At 35.2% G+C, this 16,548-nt stretch overlaps 1 protein-coding gene and 2 long non-coding RNA genes across 4 annotated transcripts in view; 2 read left to right on the top strand and 1 right to left on the bottom strand.

The window, feature by feature from the left end:
- Positions 1 to 1,931: 1,931 nt before the first annotated feature.
- LOC114823129 (NEDD8-conjugating enzyme Ubc12-like) overlaps positions 1,932 to 16,548 on the bottom strand; it is a 28,327-nt gene continuing 13,710 nt past the window's right edge. The window contains exons 5-8 of one of the 2 annotated variants that reach the window (XR_011578152.1): positions 3,586 to 3,603; positions 3,361 to 3,481; positions 3,029 to 3,239; positions 1,932 to 2,145 (exon numbers count right to left, since the gene is read on the bottom strand). Coding sequence is in view for 1 of the 2 variants with exons in the window: in XM_070817277.1 (XP_070673378.1) it covers positions 3,088 to 3,239; positions 3,361 to 3,481; positions 3,586 to 3,603 (291 nt within the window). In the remaining variant the exon portion in view is untranslated. Of the gene's footprint in view, positions 2,146 to 2,773; positions 3,240 to 3,360; positions 3,482 to 3,585; positions 3,604 to 16,548 lie in introns of those variants that run through there. The other variant, XM_070817277.1, reaches the window with a different exon arrangement.
- On the top strand, positions 5,119 to 5,860 carry LOC139193708 (uncharacterized). Its single transcript, XR_011578153.1, has 2 exons — positions 5,119 to 5,266; positions 5,447 to 5,860. It is a non-coding gene; the product is annotated as an uncharacterized lncRNA (long non-coding RNA).
- On the top strand, positions 12,847 to 14,851 carry LOC114823586 (uncharacterized). Its single transcript, XR_003771624.2, has 4 exons — positions 12,847 to 12,982; positions 13,066 to 13,188; positions 13,731 to 13,797; positions 14,622 to 14,851. It is a non-coding gene; the product is annotated as an uncharacterized lncRNA (long non-coding RNA).

Below are 16,548 nucleotides of genomic sequence, written 5' to 3'. Positions count from 1 at the left end.
CAATTCAAATTTCATGATTCTGTAATTTTGGTTATGTTTATGCATTTAATTATTTATTTTGGAGAAAAAAAAACTTACCATTTACTCTCTGTTTAATTTCCTATAATCGAGGGGAATCAATACCATTTTCTCCTTCTCTTGACATGGCTGCAAAATTTGGAAAATAGAGCTAATTCACCGGGAGCATAAAAATATCTTCCAATAAGTTGACGGTGTTAAACCATAGAGATACCTTCCAATAAATTCGAATACATATTCTCAAATATCTTCCAAATTGTTGAGGTCGTTAGTGTGAAACCAGTTGGCTAAATCCTAGGCTAGGCTGTTGACAAACGAGAATTAAATTTTACAATTTTAATTACGCTTTGACACAAAAAAAAATGGAAGACAATAAGTAAATTAGCATTTTCAATGTGTAATGAAGAATGCTTATTATATTATTAGCCTGAAAACTGAAACATTATAGGGAAAATTAGAAATAGGTCCAATTTCATAAACATATTTTTGAAATAGGTCTAATTTTTAGTGACTTTTGACTTTTGAAATAGGTCCAATTTTTAGTTACTTTGGACCCATATCAAAATACCCCAAAATTATAAGGAAAATATGATCAAGTAATTAACATATTTTGAAGACCGATTTGTGTTCCCAACAATAAAAAGATTGAACCCAGATATAAGAGCTTTGATTTACTTTGCATTTCGGTTATGGATGGTCTAGAGATACATCTTGTTTCATTGATCTTAATGAAAAGAAATTTCAATCGAACATGTAATTAGTCATCAGTACGCGCTACTCCCTAGTCCTCGATATGTTGATATACTGAGGTGGGTGCAAGCTCTGGGCACAAGAAAGAAGATGGACAGATATGAGATGACCTTCATCTACAAATCATTATTATTACTTTCCTTGTTGATCGAATGTTTAATTTCTTCCTAGAAAGCAATTGAGCAAGCAAACTGAAAAAATACAATGGATGTAGCTAGGTTACCAGAGAGGAAGAGAGAGGACAAAAAGTTGAATTGAATGGGCATGTCTATTGGGGGTTTGTATGCTATGCAACTTTCATGTGCCCCAGAAAGTGAAGGGCTTGTTTCTGGGATGGTGACAACTAACAAGGCCGAGCCCTCTCCTCTCTATCTTTCCAACCCGAAACGCATTGATGTGAATAATGCAGTAGATAAAAAAAACAACAAAATAGTACGTACTGAATAAGATATCCCCATTACTCTCACCTACCAACCTCACCTCTTTTCTTTTACCAAGGTATCCCCACTACTCATGCCAAATTATGCGATCACACAACATATTTTAGCGAATATTCATAGGTCATTACAAGGTTAATATGGGAAGTGAGAGTCAGGTAATTTGAGACATGAAAACCCTAAAACCTTTCGCTTCTCTAACACTATATAATAACACTACCACCTTCCCAATTCCAAATTATTTGGTCTTTCAATTACAACTTGCATCCTGTACTTTTATTTTAAAGTCATCAAGAGACTGTAATTGAAGGGATTGAGAATCCACGAACTTTTTTTTTTTCATTTTTGGGGTATCATACCTTTTTCATGTTATGTATGATACCCGAAAAATGAAGAAAAAAAAGTCCGTGGATTCTCAATCCCTTCAATTACAGTCTCTTGATGACTTTAAAATAAAAGTACAAGATGCAAGTTGTAATTGAAAGACCAAATAATGCATATTCATAACCTTTAAGATTTTTTCCACTGCCTATCAATTTCATAAAATGCACTAGAAATACAGCATTTATTCCTAGGGCAAAATCCAGAAAACTTAGGGCTATGTCTAATAAATAAGACAAAGGAAATCAGGTGGTAGGAACAGCATACTATGTAAAAATGCAAATTATGCATTCGGGATCTATAGTCTTCGTTACATAAACCTAGAGGACATAAAAATATCTCTATTGTTTTCCCTGATGCATCATATTCCTAAGAACCTGACTATCTTTAGGGTGATTTTTGTCCTAAATTGACAATTGATCGCCACCATATCATCTCACAAATGGAATTAGAAAAATAAACGGTGCTATAAAGATGCATTGAAAGACATGGAAGCATACTGTGATGAATTTGATTTCGGTTCAGCAACAGCTCCCGCTTCTAAGTCGATGTTAGGTTCCTGCATGAAGAAATGCAGGATTTGAGTTCACAACAGGTACACATCCAAATAAAACCTAGCAACAACAAAACGGATAATTTGTTTGAGGTCACGAAATATTTTGTGTTACGATCAGAGATACCGTGAACAGGTGATACAATCCGTAAATAACAGTGTTCATGGGGATTTGAGTTGCACAAGAGGAAGAAGGAAAACGGCTTTTGGGTAAGATAATGGGCTTTGAATTCCAACATTTAATGCCTATTTCACCAGGCCCAACCCAAAATTACAGGATATGGATCAAACATGCTGAAAAACTGATTGCAATTTGCATTCATGCATCTTTGGGAGAAGAACTCGCATACAACTAACATGCTAAAGTGATGATGCTTTAAACTAATCATGAAATGTTATGTCAATAAATTAAAGCACATGACGATGCATAAGGGATTGGGACACCGCCACTATGTAGTCCCATTTCTCTGAAGTTTTATGTTTTCATGAGTTTAATCTAATACTCCGAATGAGCAAAATGCTAAATCATACGTATAATAGTTATGATTTTATACATGCACCCGCAAATTATGGGCTGAAAATTTGCCACAAGACAAGACCGTAAATGATTGAGGTTGAACTGGGAGACACGATATGTTGAATTGTTGTTTTATTAATAACTGCATCCCCAAATTATCGAACCATCAACAAAAAAAGGCCACGACAGTTAAATTGAAATAGCAAGTCAAAACCAAGCCTTAACATGATGCCATCTTATTAATGGAAGGAAGATCAAAATTACACTAATACACACTCTCCTGCTACAAGTATGGGCTGAAAATGTGCCAACAGACAATCCCCCACCAAGTACTCACCTGAAATGCAGAAAACACCCAAAAAACATACAAACCTTCAACCTCATACAACCATGGTTGGACCACGAAGAAGCAAAACCCTAGATAAACCAAATCAGTAGAAGTCACCCGTTTTGCACCCAGGAAAATGGGCCCCTCCCACCCATATGTTTCCCTCGATCGATTTTCTCACGTTCAAACCAAACAATTTTGGATTGTCCCTCAAAAGATCAGCTGCTTCTTGATTCAAGGGGTCCTCATGGTTAGGTTCTTGCATGAAGAAATGCAGGATTTGAGTTCACAACAGGTACACATCCAAATAAAACCTAGAAAAAACAAAACGGATAGTTTGTTTGAGGTCACGAAATATTTTGTGTTGCGATCAGAGATACCGTGAATAGGTGATACAATCCGTAAATAACAGTGTTTATATTTAAGACAGGTTTCCAGTCTTCCCGAAGAATGTTAAGGCAAGTGTTTCCTTCTAAGTCGATGTTCGGATGGTAGATCTGCACATATGGTATGCATTATACAACACCAGATATATATTATGGTTTGGATCGTAACCAATATACATGAAAGTTAAGTTCTGATATAACTAAGGTTTCGTTACCTTGGTTTTGCACTTGACCTTCGGAGGCTCATGAGGGTAGACTGTAGAATAAGATTTTTGAAGTACTAATAACAGTTTTTATTCAATTCAAATTACGTGATTCTGTAATTTTGGTTATGTTTATGCATTTAATTATTTATTTTGGAGAAAAAAAACTTACCATTTACTCTCTGTTTAATTTCCTATAATCGAGGGGAATCAATACCATTTTCTCCTTCTCTTGACATAGCTGCAAAATTTGGAAAATAGAGCTAATTCACCGGGAGCATAAAAATATCTTCCAATAAGTTGACGGTGTTAAACCATAGAGATACCTTCCAATAAATTAGAATACATATTCTCAAATATCTTCCAAATTGTTGAGGTCGTTAGTGTGAAACCAGTTGGCTAAATCCTAGGCTAGGCTGTTGACAAACGAGAATTAAATTTACAATTTTAATTACGCTTTGACACTAAAAAAAATGGAAGACAATAAGTAAATTAGCATTTTCAATGTGTAATGAAGAATGCTTATTATATTATTAGCCTGAAAAATTAGAGGGAAAATTAGAAATAGGTCCAATTTTATAAACATATTTTTGAAATAGGTCTAATTTTTAGTGACTTTTGACTTTTGAAATAGGTCCAATTTTTAGTTACTTTGGACCCATATCAAAATACCCCAAAATTATAAGGAAAATATGATCAAGTAATTAACATATTTTGAAGACCGATTTGTGTTCCCAACAATAAAAAGATTGAACCCAGATATAAGAGCTTTGATTTACTTTGCATTTCAGTTATGGATGGTCTAGAGATACATCTTGTTTCATTGATCTTAATGAAAAGAAATTTCAATCGAACATGTAATTAGTCATCAGTACGCGCTACTCGCTAGTCCTCGATATGTTGATATACCGAGGTGGGTGCAAGCTCTGGGCACAAGAAAGAAGATGGACAGATATGAGATGACCTTCATCTACAAATCATTATTATTACTTTCCTTGTTGATCGAATGTTTAATTTCTTCCTAGAAAGCAATTGAGCAAGCAAACTGAAAAAATACAATGGATGTAGCTAGGTTACCAGAGAGGAAGAGAGAGGACAAAAAGTTGAATTGAATGGGCATGTCTATTGGGGGTTTGTATGCTATGCAACTTTCATGTGCCCCAGAAAGTGAAGGGCTTGTTTCTGGGATGGTGACAACTAACAAGGCTGAGCCCTCTCCTCTCTATCTTTCCAACCCGAAACGCATTGATGTGAATAATGCAGTAGATAAAAAAAACAACAAAATAGTATGTACTGAATAAGATATCCCCATTACTCTCACCTACCAACCTTACCTCTTTTCTTTTACCAAGGTATCCCCACTACTCATGCAAAATTATGCGATCGCACAACATATTTTAGCGGATATTCATAGGTCATTACAAGGTTAATTTGGGAAGTGAGAGTCAGGTAATTTGAGACATGAAAACCCTAAAACCTTTCGCTTCTCTAACACTATATAATAACACTACCACCTTCCCAATTCCAAATCATTTCATACTTCCTTGAGACCCTCATCTTTTCCCAATTCATTCTGCAATCTTCACGCCTCACTCTCTCTCCCTTCTCAATTCCTCCTAACTCTCATCACTGCAAGGATATACTTCCTTCTGAAACACAAGAGGCTTTAGCATCATTTTCCAACTATGAAAATGTATTTTATCCCATATCTGAAATGTCGTAATTGCTTCTGTTGATCCTAGACTCAATAATTTATAATTTATTTTAAGATTTATGTATAAGATTTGCTAGTGTGATAAAAAATTTAAAGTCGGTGAAAAAAAAAATAAAGAGCACAAAAATAACAGGATTAATGGTATGCGGACTCATTCAGGATCCTTTATGATATGTCGACAACAGTGGTCAAGAAGGGGACCAATTGCTGAACAAGATATTGGCGGCAGTGGTCAAGAAGTGGGAGCTGTTGCTGAACCGGAAATCAAATTCACCACCGCAACAGTATGCTTCCATGTCTTTCAATGCTTCTTTATAGCACCATCTATTTTATTAATTCTAGCTTTCGCGGCCATCACGTCCCCTATAGATTACCTTTGTACCACAGTTCAATATGTGATTTGTGATATAATTATGGTGGAGATCATTTGTCGATTTAAGTAAAAAATCACCCCAAAGATTGTCAAGTTCTTAGGAATAAGATGCATCAGGGAAGCAATAGAGATATTTTTATAGGCTCTGGGTCTTTATTTACAAAATATTATAGATCCCGAATGCATAATTTGTGTTTTTACCCTAGTATGTTGTTCCTACAACCTATTTTTACCCCTTTGGACAAACAGAAAATGAAAATAGAAAAACAAAAAACAAGTGGCCAACCTCCTCCTCACACCTCAGTTGGAAATTGGGATTTCAATTCAACTTTTTTTAAGTATATATGGTATTATTGTCTCGTCAAAAAGATTGTTAAATTCAATCTCCGATTACGATTTTGACTGTTCTCCTATTACAATTTTATCCATCATAACACACATGATAACTTGTAGAGATTTTTGAAAATCTATCAGGAACAATGTTTGGTATAACAAAATGTAATAAAAGAAAACTAATGAAACAAGTTTGAAAATTTTGAGTTTTAATAAAAAAATAAAACAAAGGGTACAATGAATAGTAACATGATTGACTTTTTAGTGTAAAAATGTGATTTTTCGTTAAAGTGAACAATACTGTAAGCTTTTCGTTAAAGTTCCCATGTAATAACTTAATTAGTTGAAAAGTTAAAAAAAAAATCTACAAATTGCATTAGAACATTTGGTGTAATGTGTGTTTGTGTATTATGCTAGACCTATTGTATCAGAGACATCAATCAATTCAAGAGCCTTCAATCTCTCTCTATATCATCTTCTTTTGAACTAATCTTTCATTTTTTGCAATGTAGCTAACAGTTCCACAAGATAGATCGTGAGTACTGAATTCCATCTTCTAGTTTTAGCCTTTTAGGTTTGGTCTGTGACCGAGAGCTTGGTCTTGGAGACTTGTTAGGAGAACTCAACGAATTCTTCTCACATCTAGGTAAGACATTGGTTGGCATTTTGGCATTTTGGAGGAAGTGTTCGGTGTGCCCATTTCAAAGGAAGTGTTCAGTGTCAGGAAAATGACATGGTATACCAAGTGTTATAAGACAAATATTTGAATATTTTTTTAAGTATTCAACACTTGGTGTACCTGACATATTATCGGCACATTAAAAAATTTCTCAACAATTTGATGTTGTCTTGGTTTTTGCTCGGAGATTAGTTATTACTATAATGGTAAATATTATTTATCTGTATTTTCGTTTTTTAAGGCTTATCGAAAATTGTGACACAAGGAGACTTATAATCCATAGCGTTACTGAGCCTAGCATGGAGATTTCCAAGTGGAAGTTATGCTCAATAAGGTGGAACGATGTTCATGATCTAATGTGACAATTCTTAGGCTTCCCATAAAACATTATCCCAGTAGCCGTTTTTTCATGCAGTGTTTGATATGTCTTTGTTAGAAAAATGGACTATATGAAACGGGATTATCATTATATTGACGTCTTGCTACAATAATAAAAAGTTATTGAATCAAGACTCCACACGACATTAAATCTATTTTATATAATTTGATCCCAATGTAGTTATGTTCCGTTCATGAATGATTAAATGTAGTAATCATATTAAATATGCATGTTCACATGATTTATATATGTATTAAGTGCATATAAGTATGACTGTATGAGAAGTAAACAACTTTTATAAAAAAAAAAATAAAAAAGCAAATCTTTCCAACTAAAAAAGGGAAACAAAACAAAATTTAATTAAACTAACCTATCAAAGATTAGGTACGAACTATACAGGTGCAGTATGCAACTGGGATCAAGAACGACTCTTGGGGCAACTAAAATGCCTAATTCTCTTATTTGTGAAGGAAAATACTACAAAATCACATCCGGTTGAGTCATAAATCAGGTAATCAAAGGTAAAATAAATATTGTTTCTCTCAACCTTCTGGCCATAGGATACTATATAACGGGGGAATGGTGATTAAAATGGAACAGGATCCTCTGAGGCAAACCCTAGGGATCATGCTGAGAGACAAACATGGGTCATTCAATTTCAATTCAACGGTTACAATTATTATAACTTTAAAATGAACTCCCTGTTTGTAGTGTTTGTCGCTCAGCAAGATCCCGAGGGTTTGCCTCGGAGAGAATCCAGGTCCGACTAAAATTACCTTTTTATCTTTTTGTAGTATCTTTCACTACGGCTTTATTTGTTTTTTTTTTTCATTATTATTTTTTTTTAATTTTTTTTTAATTTTTCTTATGAAAAATCATAAACAACTCCATAAATGCAGAATCCTTTGCTAGGTGAACGAAATCACAGCTATTGTAATGCTCTACTATTGATCCATCATAATCAATTAATTTGTACCGATTGGACGTCTCCACCCATCAGCCACAGACCTGAGGTCATAGTCTGAGCAGATAAGCTGCCTACATCGTACCAAAATCGTAGGAGATAAGCTGATCTTGTCCAGTCTTAGCTAGGGGGTACCTACCCCTCCACCCAATCAATAAATTCGGATCTTGAAATTTGATCAAACGGTTAAAAACTGTAGATTCCTTTAAAAGTTATAATAACTTTAACCGTTAAATCAAATTTCAAGGATCCAAATTTATTGATTTAGTGAAGTCGGTGAAAGAAATCCGGAGATGGTCAATTTCCCAACTTTTACACCCATTGACAGGGTCACTAGGTACCACCTCCTCTTCACTCCTCAATTGGAAATCTGGAATTCAATTCAACCTTGTTCAAGTAGATATGGTATTATTGTCTCCTTAAAAACATTCTTAAATTCCATCTCCTATTATGATTTTGACTGTTCTCTTATTACGATTTTATCCGTTATAACACACGTGCTAACTTGGAGATATTATTGAAAATATAACGAGAACAATGTTCTTACATTACTCTAGCTACCTTAGCCACACCATGTTTCATAAAAAAATAACATAGAACTTAGATCAATCACTTGAGTTACAAAGATGCATGTTGCATCTAATCCTAACCTTTTATTTTCTCAAGTACCGTTGTGTGAAAGCTTTGAGACAACCCACGTTGAGGCCCATCAACTTTTTACAAGATCCAGCCCAAGTCAAGAGACCTAGTGGGCAGTCATAGCTGACTAAACCTCTGGTTACCCACTGAGTTGAGAGTGCTGATGTGTCCACTTTTAGACGTGGGACTTCGGATTCTTTCGTTTCATTTTTTTTTCTATGTCCTCTGGATTCATTTACGGAACCGCCATGTCACAAAAACGTAACCATGCCACATAAAATTTTCATTGTATCAAAAACACGGTCTGGCATACTAAATATCATATTATAAACAAACAAAAAATCATTTTGAAGTGCTCAATTACTTATATAATAACACTTGGTTATCAATTTATGTTTGCGGTACAATAAAGTATTCTCTATTCAACTATTCACACACCCTAAATATCCAAAAACCCATTTCCTGCCTCCCGGCTAAGTTGCAGGTAGTTCTATCCTGAATATCCAAAAAAACAGTATTATTTTCCCTAACTTAAGTAGGATGGTGCATGTAGTGTTACCGCACAAGACCTCCAATTTTCTAAAACCCTCAAGTTTTTAGTCTAACAGAGACAATGAATCTAAATCCAATGATGTATGTACAGTCTGTGAATGGTGTAACCATTTTTATTCATGTAGCTTGGGAGAATCAAAATTGACTTTAATACACAATTATACATGTACACTTTTTTATTATGTCGCACAAGAATTTTAAGACCGACCATGCAAGTTGGTGAATACTCCACTTTCATCTAACTTATGAGAAAAAAAGATTTGAACTCGAACGCAAGTGACATATCCCAAACCTACGACATGCTTGGGGATTCAAACATGCGCATATAGATTTTCAAAGATTTAATTCGCAAAACTGTAAATTCGGAAAGTGCAAAAGAACAATATAAGGAGCAAAAGTAAATTAATTGGTGCTATGTTCAATTAATATAGCGGATGCAATCTGCGATTATATTAATTAAAGCCCAAATAATGAGGAGTAAATATTAAAGGACATTTTTGTAACTATTCGAGATTTATTTGTTTAATATATAGTTCTATTATATTTAATTAAAGTGCTTTGTTAATTTTTATTTTTTCATAAATCAATGAAACATTATAATTAAATTCTATTTCTCAAATAAAAACGGGTACATCTTAAAAATCTAATAAGATAACCTGATAATTATATGTACCCAGACCAATTTGTGGTGCTAGGTTCGTCTTCACTAAGATTCGAGATGCCATGTCCGTCATCATGGAAAAGATTTCTTCTTCTTGTCACTTTCCTTCATTTGTGCCTTCAAAAAGCTTGTGTGTTTGGTGATGCTTTGTCGTCAACCTTCATGAACATAGCTTTTCGATCTTTTTTATCAATCTCAAGTTCCTTGCATAGTCAACTTGACTTCTATAAAATGAACCACTCTCCCTGTCAGTCTCACCTCTTAGTGTCGTCTTTTGGGAACAACATTAGAAACAAGCTTAATAATTCAGTATTTTAAGCAAAATTTTCACAACTTTCCAACATTTATGATGGTTGAACCTTGTGATGAATTTGGGCAAAATTAGGTACCAACTGTTTGCTTGCATCAACTAAAACAAATAAAGTGGGAAAAAATTAATTATTTCAAAAAAAATAAAAATAGGTGCTAATAAAAAAATTAGAAAATTTTTTACCTCATCCCCAATATTTGTGTCACCTTGATAAATTTTCACCGCTTTTGTTTGAGCATCTCTATATTTGCCTAATGCAAAACTCAAAATTTTTATCATATTAGTAACTAGTAAGTGCACTTTTCCTACGACTATTTCCATACCGACTGCTATAATTTTCATGAAATTTCTTCCACACAAGAAAACATCTTTCAGCGATTAACCATGCAGTTTCGGTTTCGACTCTACCGTCAACGGGATATGCCATTTTCGTAAGCACAAACAAAATAGGAATGTAATCAATAAAATAAGAATGTAATAAAAGATTGTACATAATTTCGCGTGCTTGCTTTCATTTCTTGATCGAGCTATCATTAGTTGATGAAATTTTAGACTAATAAGATGACCTATTCCAACAAGTACTTAGAGATTATTTGCTGACAGAGACTTAGATAATCAGTCTGTCTCAAAGCAATGTTGTTTATCTAAATTGAAAGTGCTCATTGGTCGGCTAATTCTATGACTTCAGTGTTGTTTATCGAAATTGAAGATATTGCCGGTTGCCAACACCCTCACAGATTTCAACTGGTGTTTAGTTACAAATTTTGATTACATCAAGTAAAATCCCTGATCTACTCAGGCCAAACCCTAAAAATCCTTGCAAGGTGGTTATTAAATCCTAGTCATGTGTCATAAACAAATTGTGAGTTCAAGTCCCAGCATGCTTCTATCCTATGCATTGGATTCTTCAAAACCATTTTCCTACATTTATGGGAAGTATAGGTTACTTGTTTAATTTAAATAACAGTCAATCAGCCACTCAGTATTATGATTTGGTGATATTCATCATAAGTAAGATGTTTTAGGTTCGAATTGCGTGGATGGTGAATTTGATGCCAAATTAGGTTGATCATTGTGTGGTTTAGCCAAACTCCCCTCCATTTAGTATAAAAATAGAGTGCTACTAAACTCACCCCATTTCTCACCCACCTTGTAATCAAAATGTTATTGACATATATTCATTTTAGAAAAATACTTTTAAACCCTTGTTTATAATTGGGCAGCTGACATGTAAATACTGCGCCACCATCAACTACTATAACCACTTCAATGGAGAAACTTTTGAACACCCACAGATTTGAACCAAAAAAAAATTGTTGGGTTCTAGGGTTTAGGTTGGATGACATTCATTGAAATCCCAAATGAGGATAGGGGTTGGGGGCTAACTAGAGTAATTATTATGGGTTGGCCATGTAGTTGGAGAAGGATTTGGTTATGGCGTGAAAAGGGGGACAGGTTTCGGTGGCAGAGGGGTAGGTATCAGGAGAGAGTGTGGTGGTGGGTAGGGGACAAAGATATTGATTATTGAGAGGTGGTGGTGGATGGGTTGCGAGATTGGGATGAGTGGGCAGGCGGGTTTGGACTTCGGCTGCACCGTGAATGTGGTGTTACGATTAAGGATGGGATAGATTAAAAAAATGTATAAATTTTTTAATATATATTAAAGGTTACTTTAGAAATAATAAAGGGTGAGAAAATAACATTTCAATTTTTTTATTTTTTAAGGTGAGTGAAATTAGAATGTTGCTGGAAAAATAGGACAATGAAGTTGGTCTATCAACACTCTAAAAATAAATCGATGTGCTAAAAAATAATAATAATAGCAGTCAACCATTCTAGATTTCATATTTGGGAGAGAAAAACTGAATATGGCACATGAGGAGGGAAAAATAATGAAAAAGAAATAAATAAAAAAATAGCATACAGATTTTGAAAGAAATAAAAAGAACGAGTAAGAAAGAGCTATAAATTAAAAATGTAAATTGTTATTAGCACTCCACAAATTATATTTTTCATTCCAAATTTTTTATGATTAAAAAAAAATATATATATATATATATATATATATTTCTGAAGAATGTAGAATAAGATTTTTGAAGTACTAATAACAGTTTTTATTCAATTCAAATTACGTGATTCTGTAATTTTGGTTATGTTTATGCATTTAATTATTTATTTTGGAGAAAAAAAAACTTACCATTTACTCTCTGTTTAATTTCCTATAATCGAGGGGAATCAATACCATTTTCTCCTTCTCTTGACATAGCTGCAAAATTTGGAAAATAGAGCTAATTCACCGGGAGCATAAAAATATCTTCCAATAAGTTGATGGTGTTAAACCATAGAGATACCTTCCAATAAATTAGAATACATATTCTCAAATATCTTCCAAATTGTTGAGGTCGTTTGTCACAGCCCGTCCCGGAATTTTAATTCCGAGGACGTGAAATTACAGAAACGCCCTTAAACGGGATTAAGGTGCGTAATTTTGACATTTGTTTTACTTTAAGATCCTAAACTAGGGTTAGATTTATAATTGTTGTGTTAATATTTTGTATTTGGACTTTAGGTAGGGTCCTACCTCCTGAAATCCTTCCCCATTTCCCGTTTATTGTCTCTTTCTTCCTCAGCTCTCCTTAGTCAGACTCTCTCTCTTTCTTCATTTCAGTAATTCTCTCTCATTCTCTCTCTTACCCTCGTATACACTGCAAGAACCAAGAACAATCACAAACTAGTACCAACGTCCAATCTAAGATCACCATCGTGATCTTGGGAACTTCACAAGCACGGGGGTATAAGTTTCAGGTAAGTTCTATTTCAAAAACCCTAGTTTTAAAACACCCCGTGATTTTGTACTGTTCACAAACTTAAATATGGTTGTGTTTTAGGTTAAACAAAGATCACCACGAGTCTTAGGAAGTCCCAAGGAGGCTCGGAGTGCCTCGTTTGAACAAAATGGACGTCGGGATCAATGGTTTCGAGTTTGGCCGAGTTTGAGGAATTTTGAAAAGGTTTGATCTTGTTGTTTTTAGTGTTTAAAAACCTTCCAACGTGATTGTACATGTGAAATGCTTCATTTTGGTACAAATTACATGAAAAATGGACCAAAAACGAGTGAGAACAGTGAAATGGAAGTTTTTCCCAGTTTTCCGGTGACCGGAGTCCGGCGAGGGTTCGCCGGAGAAGACAGGGAATATTCCGTCAAAACTGACGGAATATGCTGACGGCGTTGACTGACGCCGTTAACGGAAACCGTTAGGAGTTAACGGAATATTCCAGGAATATTCTGACGGCGTTAACTGTAGCCGTCAGTGTGCCAAGCACGTGGGCCGCGCGTGGGGGGCGCGTAGGTCAGTGCACTATTTGGCGCGTGGGGGCGCGTGAGGACTCCAAAAATTATTTTAAAAATACGGGGATGATCCTGAGGTTGTGTAGGTCACTGTGGTATATTCATATACCCAATTTGGGCATCGTATGAAGAATTAATTGTCTAGTTTGGTTTAGGTGCGTTAAATGTGCGTTAAATGATTGTTTTAAGTTATTTCACTTATAGGTGGGTCATATAACGAGGACGAGCATAACCAGGGGCGTCAAGGGGGTTACGACCCGGCGACATACCAGTGAGTGGGCATTTGTTTTTATATATATACCTATATACTCGATTTCCCCAGAAATCAAATTTAAATGAAAAGTATATTGAAATGAAATGAAATATGATGTGATTGCCATGCATAGAATATTATGGATATTATGAACTGTCGTATGATGCATATATGTATGATGGTGCTGTGGACGCACAGGTAAGTATTTAATTAATATTATGATGATGATGTGATATATTGAGCTCATATCCTGCACCATGGTTTAGTGCTTATAGTATTCACCGCATCGCACGCTCGCCTTGGATCCAAGTAGATGCTGGTCGCACAGTCCACGCGAAGTGGGTGCGACGGGCCAGTCATAGAGTGTTAGTGAGATTATGACTGGTGGGTGACCTTAGATTATTGTATACAGATGATTGATGAGAGAAGCACTAGAGCGAATATTACCATGAGTCGTTCAGACTACATTAGGTGGTTCCGACTTATGTGCAGAAGGCCGGACAGGTCACGCGGAGTGACTCCGGCAGAGTGAGAGTGATATGTACTGAGCTCTAGGTTCAATCGTTCAGGGCTATTAGAGGGCCTCCGATTGATTATTTCTTTTACCTGAATTATATTATGTCAATGCATTCATACTAAACTGTTGAAATGGGCATGGTACATTCTTATTGAATCTGTTATAAGATTGATGATCGAGATGTTGAGATGTATATATGCTATATGCTATTTTTCTGGGAAAGTATACAGGTTTTCCAAAAAGGGGTTATAAATGTGGATTTATGAAATGATTTGGAAAAGCTTGATTTTCGCCCACTCACGTTTTCTGTTTTTCGCCCCTCCAGGTTCTAGTCGATAGTTGAGGCGTTGGTGACTTGCGAGGACTACTTCGGTGTTTCTGACAGAATAAATAATGTAGGACTCACCCGAGGGTGTGGTAAAATAGCTATGTTCCTACTTGACTGCACCTAGATGCTTATGCTCTGTTTATGTGTGTTTAGTACACTCTTATGCACATAGAATGCTAGGTTGTAAACAATTGTATAATTAGTGGTTTTTGTTGACTCGTATTTTATTATTAAATCGTTTCCGCTTGCGTTTATGGTTACGTCACGCTCACGTGACGGCCAGCACGTCCTAGTCTTCGGTTAGGGTGTGTCATCGTTAGTGTGAAACCAGTTGGCTAAATCCTAGGCTAGGCTGTTGACAAACGAGAATTAAATTTACAATTTTAATTACGCTTTGACACTAAAAAGAATGGAAGACAATAAGTAAATTAGCATTTTCAATGTGTAATGAAGAATGCTTATTATATTATTAGCCTGAAAACTGAAAAATTATAGGGAAAATTAGAAATAGGTCCAATTTTATAAACATATTTTTGAAATAGGTCTAATTTTTAGTGACTTTTGACTTTTGAAATAGGTCCAATTTTTAGTTACTTTGGACCCATATCAAAATACCCCAAAATTATAAGGAAAATATGATCAAGTAATTAACATATTTTGAAGACCGATTTGTGTTCCCAACAATAAAAAGATTGAACCCAGATATAAGAGCTTTGATTTACTTTGCATTTCAGTTATGGATGGTCTAGAGATACATCTTGTTTCATTGATCTTAATGAAAAGAAATTTCAATCGAACATGTAATTAGTCATCAGTACGCGCTACTACCTAGTCCTCGATATGTTGATATACTGAGGTGGGTGCAAGCTCTGGGCACAAGAAAGAAGATGGACAGATATGAGATGACCTTCATCTACAAATCATTATTATTACTTTCCTTGTTGATCGAATGTTTAATTTCTTCCTAGAAAGCAATTGAGCAAGCAAACTGAAAAAATACAATGGATGTAGCTAGGTTACCAGAGAGGAAGAGAGAGGACAAAAAGTTGAATTGAATGGGCATGTCTATTGGGGGTTTGTATGCTATGCAACTTTCATGTGCCCCAGAAAGTGAAGGGCTTGTTTCTGGGATGGTGACAACTAACAAGGCCGAGCCCTCTCCTCTCTATCTTTCCAACCCGAAACGCATTGATGTGAATAATGCAATAGATAAAAAAAACAACAAAATAGTACGTACTGAATAAGATATCCCCATTACTCTCACCTACCAACCTCACCTTTTTTCTTTTACCAAGGTATCCCCACTACTCATGCCAAATTATGCGATCGCACAACATATTTTAGCGGATATTCATAGGTCATTACAAGGTTAATTTGGGAAGTGAGAGTCAGGTAATTTGAGACATGAAAACCCTAAAACCTTTCGCTTCTCTAACACTATATAATAACACTACCACCTTCCCAATTCCAAATCATTTCATACTTCCTTGAGACCCTCATCTTTTCCCAATTCATTCTGCAATCTTCACGCCTCACTCTCTCTCCCTTCTCAATTCCTCCTAACTCTCATCACTGCAAGGATATACTTCCTTCTGAAACACAAGAGGCTTTAGCATCATTTTCCAACTATGAAAATGTATTTGATCCCATATCTGAAATGTCGTAATTGCTTCTGTTGATCCTAGACTCCATAATTTGTAATTTATTTTAAGATTTATGTATAAGATTTGCTAGTGTGATAAGAAATTTAAAGTCGGTGAAAAAAAAAATGCAGAGCACAAAAATAACAGGATTAATGGTATGCGGATTCTTTCAGGATCCTTTATGATATGTCGACAAGAGTGGTCAAGAAGGGGACCAATTGCTGAACAAGATATTGGCGGCAGTGGTCAAGAAGTGGGAGCTGTTGCTGAACCGGAAATCA

This window comes from Malus domestica, chromosome 17, assembly GCF_042453785.1.
Source record: "Malus domestica chromosome 17, GDT2T_hap1".
Classification (NCBI taxonomy): domain Eukaryota; kingdom Viridiplantae; phylum Streptophyta; class Magnoliopsida; order Rosales; family Rosaceae; genus Malus; species Malus domestica.
The sequence above is the reverse complement of the archived record's forward strand: the minus strand, read 5'-3'. Positions and strand labels throughout refer to the sequence as shown.